Source organism: Ictidomys tridecemlineatus, chromosome 8 (genome assembly GCF_052094955.1).
Source record: "Ictidomys tridecemlineatus isolate mIctTri1 chromosome 8, mIctTri1.hap1, whole genome shotgun sequence".
NCBI lineage: Eukaryota > Metazoa > Chordata > Mammalia > Rodentia > Sciuridae > Ictidomys > Ictidomys tridecemlineatus.
In genome coordinates, this window is record NC_135484.1 from 114522089 (window position 1) to 114534471 (window position 12383).

At 50.5% G+C, this 12383-nt stretch overlaps 1 protein-coding gene across 1 annotated transcript in view; it reads right to left on the reverse strand.

Annotated features, from left to right (window-relative positions):
- Positions 1 to 969: 969 nt before the first annotated feature.
- The window catches only part of Pnpla1 (patatin like domain 1, omega-hydroxyceramide transacylase), a 40129-nt gene continuing 28715 nt past the window's right edge, over positions 970 to 12383 (reverse strand). Inside the window, exons 6-10 of the mRNA XM_040282570.2 lie at positions 11263 to 11868; positions 10651 to 10725; positions 8492 to 8576; positions 7453 to 7578; positions 970 to 2309 (exon numbers count right to left, since the gene is read on the reverse strand). Of these exons, the coding sequence (XP_040138504.2) occupies positions 2198 to 2309; positions 7453 to 7578; positions 8492 to 8576; positions 10651 to 10725; positions 11263 to 11868 (1004 nt within the window). The 3' untranslated portion in view covers positions 970 to 2197. The remainder of the gene's footprint in view (positions 2310 to 7452; positions 7579 to 8491; positions 8577 to 10650; positions 10726 to 11262; positions 11869 to 12383) is intronic.

Sequence of the window (12383 nt, forward strand, 5' to 3'; positions counted from 1 at the left end):
TACCCAGCACTTGCGAGGTGCCGGGCGCCATGCTGACACTCTGGAATACCAGACACAAAAAGGTGTGACCCCTGTCCTCGGGATGCGCGTGGACCCACTGGTTATGGGGATTTTGTGACAGTAGGAATACAGGGGGGTGGACTTGGTGGAGGTGATGCACAAGGACGGGCCTCCCTCGCCGTCCACCATGGCCACTTTTATGAGAGCACCCAGTGCATGGGACACGCTGCTGCCTTGAGAGTCCTTCAGAAGGTGGACGAGTGACCTCAGGACACTTGTCTCTGAGAAGATGCCCGGAGAGGCGGTGCTCCCTGGTGACTCCTGGACAACGGGCTGGGCAAGGGGCAGCGGGGTCAGGCTGGGCAGGGTGTCACTCGGCCGCCTTGGAAGACAAGACCGCGCCTGGCCTCGGCCTTGACACCAGCAAGACCCCTGGTGTCCAAGGACAGCACAAGGGGTTCACCCACGATCCACGAGCATTGTGTTATTTATTTTGGGGGGGACATCAGGGATTGAACTCAGGGGCACTCGACCACTGAGCCACATCCCAGCCCTATTTTGTAGTTTATTTAGAGACAGGGCCTCAGTTGCTCAGTGCCTCGCCATTGCTGAGGCTGGCTTTGAACTCGGGATCCTCCTGCCTCAGCCTCCTGAGCTGCTGGGACTACAGGTGTGCACCACTGCACCCAGTGTTGATAAAAAAAAAAAAAAAAGATAAAAAGGAGAAAGGAACAAATGAGAGTCACCAGCTTTAGCAAATAAAAGTCCAGGGTTCCCAGGTAATTCTGAGTCCCAGATAAACGCACGATGGTCACAGTAGGGACAGACTTCTAAAAACTACCCATTTGGTGTTAATCTGAAATTCGAATTTCACACCATGCCCCGTATTTTGTCTGGCCACATTGAAATTGATGGGAGAATCATTCTCTTAATTATCTTGAAATCAGGGAAATAAATCAAAGTGAAGGCAAATCTGCAAGGGGATTTATTGATCCTTTCACTGATATTGAAAGCATCTGGGCTCTGAATACAGAACGAAGACAGTAATCATTAGTAAGTTCAGGTCTTCTGGGTACCAAGGAATCAGTGTCCCCCAGAAGACAGAACCCCGCTTCCTGGGTGTCACCTGCCTCTGGACTGCTGAGAACACAGAGGCCAGCCTGGACGAAAGGCCGGTGGCCAGGAGGGCCAGGAGGGGGGACCCTCCTCTTCTCCGCCACCCAGACCCCCAGCTGCTCCCTTGTCAGGAGCTGCCAAGGAGGCAGAGGACACACAGTCCCAGGACCCGGGCTCTCCTCGGGCTTCTCCATTGGGCATCTGGTCCCTGCAATGGCCCCCCACCACAGCCCCCATCTCAGTTCACATCTGCACCCTCCCTCCCTGGGCTCCTGGGCTCCTGGCCCGGGCGGTGGTCCCTGGGTTTTGCATTCCTCTCCCACTCCAGCTCCCGTTTCCTCTCGGGGTTCACGGCTTCCCAGGGAAAGGAGGGGATCCATTACTTCTGGGCACCCCCCTCCACCACCAAGGGAGGGCTTCCCTCGCCCGGGTTCCACCAAGGACATGGCTTCCTGATTCATTCCCCTGGGGCAGCCCTGACTAGTGGCCAGGCCCCGTGGTGGCCAACCTCGTGGAAGGAAACTGGAAATGTGGATCTATGCTAAGTTATTTATGCTAAATAAATGTGGATTTATGTTATGGGAAGCTTCACTTTGTTATTCAAGGGTCCTTTGCGGCTCTCCTGGGAGGTGATGAAAGGGTGTCTGAAACATTATTCAGTGTCTAAAAGTTCGAGTGGTCCTTGGTGTTTCAGGAAGAGGTGGGGGTGGAACGGCCTCCAGATAGCTGAATACGGTTGTGCGGGTGGTACACTGTGCAAGGGTATGGTGCCGAATCAAGGAGGTAGGCAATTCATAGGCATAGAAATGTCCTTGGTATTGGTACAGTTTTCTAGCAGTTGACAGTCAAGATCTTGTTTTAACAAAATTCAATATAGCAACAGTCCATCGGCTGACAGTCAGGCTCTCCAGAAAGGGGTGTCAAGTTTCCGAGGTGCTGTATAGACTACGTTGTCCTTGACCATGACCAGGAAGAGGAAGGTGGGGGCAGAAATGAAGTTGGATCGACAGGATCAGGGGTCAGTGGAGCAACATGGGAGAGGACAGGTAGGGTCTGGCCTTGGGGGACACCCAGAGGGATGTCACACCTCAGGGCGGCTGTGTTCCTGGATCCGGCTGGGATGAGGCCTGTAGGTGACCCAAACTATGTCGGACGTGGAGAGCAGAGGGAAGTCCAGGGAGCAGGGTGTAGACCTGGGGGAACACATGTGAGAAGAAACAAGATACAGATGGGAAATAAGTAGAAGACCCAAGTTCCAAGACCCAAGTACTGTGTGACCCTGGGCAAGTTACTCGCCCTTTCTGGGCAACGGCAAAAAGACTCCTGCAGACACTCCTCAGAGATATGCCTGGGCATAGACTTGCATATTCTTGGATACTTTTCAAGTCTGTGGTTCTGCTGGGTGAGCCCTGCAGTGACTCCCCAGAACCACACGGGAAGCCCAGCCCATTAGCAGGCGCCTGAGCCAGCCTGGCTTACCGCTGCCCTGGTTCCAAGTTCACCTCCAGGCTTCTCCCTGCCTCCAACCTCGCGCTGGGAGTAGCTGCTTATGGACTGTGGGTTCCTGGCTCGGGCCACCCTGTGTGCCTGGAATGGCCCCCCTGTCCTCTATCCCCAGACTGGCTGACCTCTGCTACTCCTCCTCCTCACCTCCTCCAGGAAGCCTTCCTGAGACCCTCCAGCTGACAGGATGAGCTGGCTGCCTCTCCTCTGTGTCCCCTCCCGTCCTAAGCCAGCGATTCTCAAACTCCATTGAGCTCAGACTCACCAGGTGACATGCAGACTGCCGGGCAGCCCCAGGCTCTTAGCCCAGTAGATCTGGGCTGGACCCAAGGTCTCCCAGGTGCCGTGGCTGGCCCGGAGATCCGTCATCCACAGAACCTCTGACCTCTAACAGAGGCCCATCTCCCTCCAATGAACTGAGCACAGACCATCATAGCCTCTATGTCCACCAAAGAGTAGGGATTAACTGGGAGTTGTTTGAGTAAATAGAAGCCAACAAGCCCGAGGGCGCTATGAAAGAAAACGATACTGTATTCTGTAGAAGGCAGGCTGAAGTGGGTTGTGGCTTCAACGCAGGCTGTTACTGGATATGGACCATGTGTCAAGTTCAGCGCAGGCTTGGTACTGCAGGTGCCGCTGGACCTAGTCCAGCGATGCCCTGCAATATTTTACTCACGTGAGGCTCTGCTGTGTGATTTCCTCCATGCCTTCACCCCTCTGAGCCCGCCCACCCCACAAGGTTAAGATAATTGAATGTGAAACAGAGTCCTGGCACTTGATAACCGTCCCACACGTTCTTAAAAATCCTCACCATCAGAAAGCCAGCGCCTGGCCCACCAGACATGCAAGCACTTGAGAAGCTCAGTGGGTGTGACATGTGCTGGTGACACAGGAGCGGGCAGCCAGGCCAATGGGACAGGCCCAGACACTAACGACAAGTCAGCACAAAAAATAGGTGCTGTTTAAATCAGTAGGGAGAGAACAGATTGCCTAACTAAGTCGCTCGGAGATGACTGGTCAGCTAATTTGGGGGAAATTTAAGCGTGTTAGTTTTCACCAGTCAGTTTGAAATAAAATTAAAAGATTGAGACAAGCTGGGTGCGGTGGCACAAGCCTATAATCCCAGCCGCTTGGGAGGCTGAGACAGGAGGATTGCAGGTTCAAAGCCAGCCTCAGCAACAATGAGGCACTAAGCAACTTAGCAAGACCCTGTCTCTAAATAAAATATACAATAGGGCTGGATGTGGCTCAGTGGTCGAGTGCCCCTGAGTTCAATCCCTAGTATTGCAAAAATAAATAAATAAACAAATACAAATAAATGAAGACTGAGACAGGTGCACATCTCTTATCTAAAGCCCTCGTGGGCAGATGTGCTTGAGAACCAAACTTTCTCCAAACTTTAGAGAAAGAAAAATAGTGCTTTGGTTAAAGTGTTTTGTAACTCCCCCATAGGGTGTGGGAGCACCCCACAGTGAGTCACATTATATTTCTACAGGCAAGTTAAAAAATTCATACCACGTGGAAGAAAGGCCACAAATAATTTGACCTCTGGCAACAGTGACGATTTTGCTGTCAAGAATGACCACAGGTGTTTGTTTTTTCAGAGTATCTTCCATCTCTGAATTGCAGGTAAGGGACAGTGGATCTGGGATGCCTAGCATTGGCATCTGGAACATAAGTACTGTGTACATTATGTCTGGAACATAAGTACTGTGTACATTTTAATTATTATTATTATTGCATTCACATTTGAATAGGGGGAAATTCAATGAAAACCCCAAGAACAGGCTCTCTCATGTAGGAAATTTGGGGAGCCTGGTTTAAGTAGGAGGAATTGGGGGCAGGACAGGTGTCCTCCTTTTCCATTTGCAGCCCTCAGGCTGTCTCTTAATGGGGGGACAGTTCTATAATCCAGAGTAGAAGACTACTGAACTTTTATTTGCATGTAGGAAGATCTACTCTCTAGTTCATTTGCTGATGGGAGTGTAAGTTATTGTAATCCCCTCAAGGACGATTTGGTCATACCTTTGGTCAACCTTTGGTCATTTGGTCAACCTACCCCAAATATAGACCTTTTGACCCAGCAATTCCAGTTCTAGAAAGGTACACACCAAAGGGACAGTTGGGTATGTGTGTCCAAGAAAGTGTTCAGGGGGACATTTATCCTGTGTCCGTAAGAGTGAGAAAGTAGAAACAACCTAAATGTCCATCCATAGGGGATCGATGAAACAGGCAATGATACACTCACACCAACGGAATACCACAGATCCATTACAGACTTGATAAATCTATATTTGACATGGAAAGAAGCAGCGATATACCATTTAGTCCAAAAACAGGCTATAAAACATTATGTAGCATATGATGCCATTTTCATAAAAATAAAAAGTACATGTCTGTCTGCATATGCTTAAAATGTGGAAGTTTTCTTCACCAAAATATTAACATCTGGGTGGTGGGGTTTCTGGAGATTTTTTTACTTTCTATTTATGCTTTTCTAAATTTGTAATGAGAGCATGTTGTTTTTAAAACCAGAAAAAGTAATAAAATTTCTCATCCTACAAAAAGTGAAGGTATTAAAAAAATAGGGATAATGTCTTTCTCAAGTGACGCTTAAGCTGTGCTAGAATAGAGTCCCCCACCCAGAGTCTGAGTGGGTGGCTTGTCTCTGTGTGTCCTCCTCATGGTCACAGACCCTCTCTCTGCTCCTTCCTCTTGGCACCCGAGGTTTTCAAGCTGCCTCAGACTCCCCAAATGTCCCGCACAGGCCTGGGCACTAACCACGGGACTTGACGCGTCTTCGGTAGCCAGAATGACACAGGATGCTTGCACATTCGGCTTCTCATTTAAGTCCCCAAATAACTGAGGGATGAAGTAGACCAGGGAGAAAATGAGATTCCCATTGAGTAAAGTGACCAGCCTAATGAGGGCCAAACCCTGTGACTTCTGACTCCTGGGCCAGTGTTCCTACCACCCTGTACATCAAGACACCAGGCACAGATGACTTGGATGGGATCCTGGCTCTGCCACATACCAGCTGCGTGGCTTTGGGCATGTGATTTCATGTCTCTGTGCAACCGTGTCTGGAACATAAGTGCCGTGTACATTTTAATTATTATTATTATTGCATTCACATTTGAATAGGGGGAAATTCAATGAAAACCCCAAGAACAGGCTCTCTCGTGTAGGAAATTTGGGGAGCCTGGTATAAAGTAGGAGGAATTGGGGGCAGGACAGGTGTCCTCCTTTTCCATTTGCAGCCTTCAGGCTGTCTCTTAATGGGGGGACAGTTCTATAATCCAGAGTAGAAGACTACTGAACTTTTATTGGAGGAGAGACGAGGCCCAAGAGGAAAGCCAGGCTGATCCCCATCTCCACCTGCTCTAGGAGAAGAGCATGTCTGGACTGACTTTGGTCCTGGGATGAAGGGGACATGGAACAGAATCAGTGTGGACCTGTAGCCTAGGCAGAGCTATCCAAGTCAATGGATAGACCCAAGGAAGAAAAAAAAAAGTGTTTGCCATTTTAATCCACTGAAATGGGGTTGTTTGTTATGCAGCAACAACTGCCGAATACAATCTGCATCAGAGCATGGATTTGCATGTCTGATTAAACAACCACACTGATGACTGTGGGGGGCATCTTCCCTGTAATGTTTATTCTAGCCTCTCTCCTGTTGTTGGCAGGGTTATCAGCAGGGACCAGGAGTTTATTCAGAACTAGCTCATGAATGAGACAGTGTCACTTGTGTTGATTGCAGCCTGGGAGGAAATGAGCAGATATCTCCTCTCAGATCCCTCCCCATTCTCCTTCCCTGGCTTCTCTGGAGCTTCTCTTTTCTGCCCTAACCCAGGCCTTTGAAGTTCAGAGCAGCCAAAGGTGCCCATAATTAAGATCACCAAAGAGGAACTCGCCTCCAGGCAGCTCATCCTCATCTGTGAAGGAGGCTGCAGGCACCTGGCCCAGGGCCGTCTGTGAGACCGCAGCAGACTGCCTGCTTCCTTAGAAGACATCTCCATCTGCAGGTTCATCCACTAAGGGAGCTCCGGCCGATGGCACAGTCCCCCTGCCCAGCTGCGGTGGGAAGAGAACTGGCCCTGGAATCAAGGAGCCTGAGTCTTGGCTTGGCTGGTCCTCCTAGCTCCAGGGGTGCCCTACACCTATGATGGACCTGCTTAAATTCCCATGAATGAACTTGACCTTGAGCTCCTACAGACAGAGAGATGAACCCTCAAAGGTCAGGGAAATCTTGAGGCTGGAGACAAAGGAACAGAGCGAGAACAATCCCAGGCACCAATTCCATGACCCCAGGAACCTCCAGCTGCCTACAGTCCTGTCTGCTCCCTGACCACACTGTAATCCAGAAAGGGACCTGAGGGTTTGCCCCACTTCCTGAGCAGCTCTGAGAATCCCCTTCCCACCACTGCACCCCCCACCCACCAAGTCCATATTTACCCAGACTCTGCTATGGGCTTTGGGTTATGAGGGTAAGAAGGACCCTCATCCAGCTGAAATCCTTATGCCTCCCTGGGGACCCCCACTCGGGACAGGGACAATCAGGAAGGATGTTGCTTTGAGAAGCAATTCACACAGTTGATTGCATTCAACTCTCCTGATCTTATGAGCTGGTAGGTATCACCCCCATTTGGCAGATGAGGAAATGAAGGCTCAGAGAAGCCAAGGGTCCTGAGTGTGGCCACAGAGTGAGGCTGAGGCAGAGGGATTTCTTGTCTCCAAAGCCCAGTCTCCCTGCCCCCATGCTTCTAGAATGTTCCCGAGGCAGTCTCCAGAGCTGGTCCCCAGGGATTTAAAAAAAAAACGTAAGAGGCTCACTGCACTTTGCTGCCTGGTTTTTTGGCCCGCGGTTGCCTCGGAAAGCCTTTTCGGGTGCTGCTTGGTTTGGGTTTGTTCTTCTTGAATACCTTGTTCACCCAGTTTGCATCCTCAGCCGGGCTCTCCCTGGGCAAAGACAGGAAGTAGGTGGTTTGTTAGTGGCCCATCCCACGTCCATCACTCTAGGGTCCTGCTGTAGCTCAGGAGGAGGACCCATGGGGTGGCCGAGCACCAGAGATGCCCAGCAAACACTGATGGATACTGATGAATATTTACCTAACATCATGCCAACCAGGCCACTGAGACTCAGACTTGTATTCACTGTTAGATGGAAATGCAGACGTTTAAGTGATGTGAACACAATGCAAAAATCTATTCGTAAGCTCAAAATCATGACATTTATAAAAACTCTGTCAAAAAGTTGTAGAGTTAAAATTAAGCATAATGAGGAGGGCAGAGATGGCTTGGTAAGTTGGATCCCATCTCCAGACCTGCAGCTGCCAACCCTGGACCTGGCCAGTCAGGGCTGTCCCGGGGGGGATGAAGTTGTGAGTGGGATGGGGAGAAAGGTGCTTGACTCACCTCTGATTTCCCCTGGCGAACCCAATTGCCATCCATCCAGCCAGGAGCCCAGGTAAGTAGCCCCCAGGGAACATTAAAAAAATATGGGGGTCTAGAACCCCAGACCCTCTCATGATGGCCGTAAAGATAAAAATTCAGTCTGCTGAACACACTGGACAATTCACGCACACTCTAAGAAGGGCTCCCCTCAATCAGACGGTGCAGGGGCTGCGGAGGCCGGCAGGATGCTGCTTCCCGCTTTGAACTGTGGCTCCGCGCGCTGCACCCACAGGGGCGTCCCCGGTGTGCAAAGGAGGGATCCGAGGAGCACAGCGTCCTCCACGCCAGCAGGCTGGTGCCCACACGGCGGAGGACAGAAAGGGACACGGGAACCACGCAAGCCAAAGCAGGGTCGCCACGTCCCGGGGCCGCGGCCTGTCGCCTAGCGGGGCCCCTTGCTCCCAGGGAAGGCACTTACATCCCGCGAGGCCGGCTGGTGGTTTCCTTCCCGGGGACGAGGACGCGAGGTACCGCACTTTGGGGATTTGCAGAGGCGAGGGGAGCTTCAGGCAAAGCAAAAACACAGGAGACGTGAGCGACAGGGGGCCCTGGCGGGGACTTGGGGTTTTGTTTTATGCCAGGGATTGAACTCGGGTGCGTAACTGAGCCTCTTCCCCGGCCCATTTTGTTCTTTTTTATTTTGAGAAAGAAGGGTTTTGCGAAGTGGCTCAGAACCTCCCTAAGTTGCTGAGGCTGGCTTTGAACTTGTGATCCTCCTGCTTCAGCCTTCTGAACCACTGGGGTTACAGGCATGTGCCACTGTAATTAGCACTTGGTCCTTTTGAAATGACAACAATAGGTAAGCAAGAGTGTTAAAAAAAAAAAAAAACCCACAGTAAATTCTCTTGTTCTCAAATTCCCATATTTAGGACCAATCACATTACTAGATTTGGTAGAGACCCAGGGCAGCAGCTGTGGGACATCAGGAATGACTCCCCAAGAAAGCAGCAGGTAGGGGGAGTCTTCAGGAAAAACCCCTCAGAGGGGCCTGGACTCCCATCACGGGCTTCACGTAACACTTTCTTCTCAGAATGGAGAATACCCATCATGACCATCCCTCTTAAGCAAGCTCTCTGAATGTTTTCAGTGAGGATGGGATGCAGGCTAGCCGAAGATAACTGTGTGGTAGATATCAATATAAGTAGTATAAAATATAGATTTCTCTATCTGAAGTTCCTTTGCTAGGGTCCTCTGGGATGTCCCTAGGTGTCCCCAATCTATTTGCGGTGAAGCTTGCCCATTGTTTATAGATTTTCCTAAGGCCATTTGCAATTCTGTCCCCAAATAACACCCGAGCCATCACTGAATCACTGAAGGCACTGAACCCAAGGGGGTCCCCTCTGCCTAACTCCCACAGATGGCTGGGGATGTTGCTGTAAGGCTCCACTGTAGATTGTGACAGATTTTCAGCTTTGGTACTTTTGCCATTGATGCCAGATACTTCTTTGGTGTAAGAGCATCCCTGTCCTCTGCCTACTAGGTGACATCCAAAAATATCTCCAAATATTGCTAGATGCCTCCTGGGAATAGGATCACTTCTAGCTGAGAACCAACCACTGGCCTGTCTGTGCAGCCTCGGCATGAGTGAAGAAAGCCAACTCAGGTCCAGGTCTGCTCAGGCTCTGAATTCAGCCACCTTTATGCTCAAGGGTGACCAGCTGCAAATAAACACATGATACTGGCCAGGTGCAGGAGCACACACTCTCAGCAGCTCTGGAGGCAGGAGGATGGAGAGTTCAAAGCCAGCCTCAGCAATGGCAAGGCGCTAAGCAACTCAGTGAGACTCTGTCTCTAAATAAAATACAAAATAGGGCTGAGGATGTGGCTCAGGAGTCGAGTGCCCCTGAGTTTAATCCCTGGTACCCCTCCCCAAAATGCATTGTACATTAACAGGAAATTAGAAAGCATGTAAAATCCTTCAATTTTTCAACTCCTAAGACAAAAACAATAAGGCATGTTTTTGTCTTATTGTGATTAAAAGAATAAAGGTTAATCTATTCCAGAGAAAATGGGTCACTTCTGACTTGGGGTAGAGCCCCAAAGAAGCAAACCTTGGTAATCTGGGCTTTTAACTATGGAAGTTTGGCTTGGGGACTGTGAGGACCACCTGTCCATCCTCTGGGCTGCTCTCCTCCTGCCCACACCCAGGCCACTCTTGGTGGTCACACGCATCTCCTCTTCACTCTGTATGTGCCTTCCACTTTCTTACTCTGCACCTGAGCCTCTTCAGTATGAATCTGAAAGCTCTTTCTTCTCCATCCCATAAACCACAATTATCAAAAACCTGTTCATTTAGCTCCTGTCACCTCCAAGAAGCCTCTCTTATTCTTATTCCCCAGAGAGAAGTGGTCAGATTTTCTATGAATTCCCTCCAACGTGGGTTTTGTTACTTGTGCTTTCAACTTGTGGGGACGCATGTTGTCCCTTAGGCTGGAGAGATTTTATGGGGGTAATGAAGCAAAAACAGTTCATCTTGGTAGCCCCATAAGGTGTTTTCTCAAACTCTCCATAGGGAACAATTGGTTTTAAAAAATTATTTGCGGGACTGGGATTGTGGCTCAGCAGGAGAGCACTCACCTAGCACGGGCGGGACCCGGGTTTGATCCTCGGCACTACATAAAAATAAAGGCATTGTGTTGTGTCCATCTACACCTAAAAAATAAATATTTTAAAAATTATTTGCAATCTTTAATGGGCTGTATTCTTGTAAACTACAATTCAAATGCATTAGTAGAAAATTGATCAAACTGTTGGGGCTCTGCACTCTTTTCATAGTGACCTAGTAACAGTGCGGAGGGCTGGCCACCACCTGTGGACCACTCCTGAGTATCACCGCCCAGCACCACACAGGGGCTTTCACCATTAAATTCCACTGAGCAGCCCTGCAGCAGTTCAAATGGAGTGGGCACAATCACCACAGCTGGTGAAAAAGACAGAGAGCCGAGCCCCACCCCGTTTATGACTTAGCAGGTCTGTGGTTGGACCTGAGAATTGTCATTTCTAACAAGTTCTCAGATGATGCTTTCTAACTGGTTGGAGGGACCACTTTGAGAATCACAGCACCAAAGGAACAAAGAGATGGTGATCGCACTGCCCCCCTGTGGTGGTCTGAGCTCATAACAAGCAGAGCGGCTAAAGCTTGCTGAGAACTGACAGGAGAATGCAGTGGGCCGCCAGAGGGGTCCCTACCTTGGGGCTGTTCTGGGCCCAGTTCCTCCACAGGTGGTTGTGCAGGCCACGCTAAAGGAGAGCCTCCAGGCGATGGTTGTGATGTCCCCGCAGCTGACGGCCCCAGGGGTGGCCTGGGTGATGTGTGTGCCTGGGAGGGTGGTGAGCTGAGTGGCAGTCCCGATGGGTGTATCTGCTGCCCAGATGACACAGGTGACAGCTCAGGTGGTACAAAAGGCAGTGGCGGGCCAGGTACTGGGCTGGGTGATAAGTGCCCAGCTGAGCCTGAGGTTGGTGGCACAGGTGGCAAATCACCTGGAGACAGTGGCAGTGATGAGGTCTTTGGTGGTGCAGGTGGAGGTTTGGACGTAGGGACAGGAGGAGAAGCAGGTGACTGCACAGGGCACTCGCACGTGGACTGAGGAGTCTTCACGGGTTGGGGCGCAGGCGGGTGGCCATCCCTGCCGGCCCCCTGGGGACGAAGCTCTGAGGGTTCCTCCCGCCGGGTTGGGGGGCTCGGCTGGCTGTGCTCGGGGCACTCATTGCCAAGGGCGAGTTCTATCTGGCAGTACACTTCCACGCGGGGGAACAACACTGTCCTGGACGGGGAATCCAGGTAGGCAGCATCTGGGGAGAACAACGCCCTGAGTCACAGGCAGCCTGACGAACCCCGACATCACCCAGCATCTGCAAAAACAGTCCCCAAGTTATCTTCATAAATGGGACTAGTGCGCTCAACGGCCCTTCTCTCCTTACTTCAACTCGCAGTGAGAAAAATAAGCATGATTCTCCCTGGATCCGGGAGTCTACCGTCTAGGGTGGGGAGGCAGACACCGCCCAAGTAGTCTAAGAAAAGCTAAGAAATAAACCGTGGCCCTTAGTTAATAATGATGTATCAGTATCCATTGGTTAATTGGAACAAATGTGACATATGGTGTATCCTATTACATATATACCATATTATAACATTTAATGATGTGAGACTTCAATAATAGAACCTGACACAGTGGTGCAAGCCTGTAATCCCAGCCACTCGGGAGCCTGAGGCAGGAGGATCACAAGTTAGAGGCCAGCCTGAGCAACTTAATGAGACCCTGACTCAAAAAAATAAAAAGGGCTGGGGATGAAGCTCTGTAGTAAAG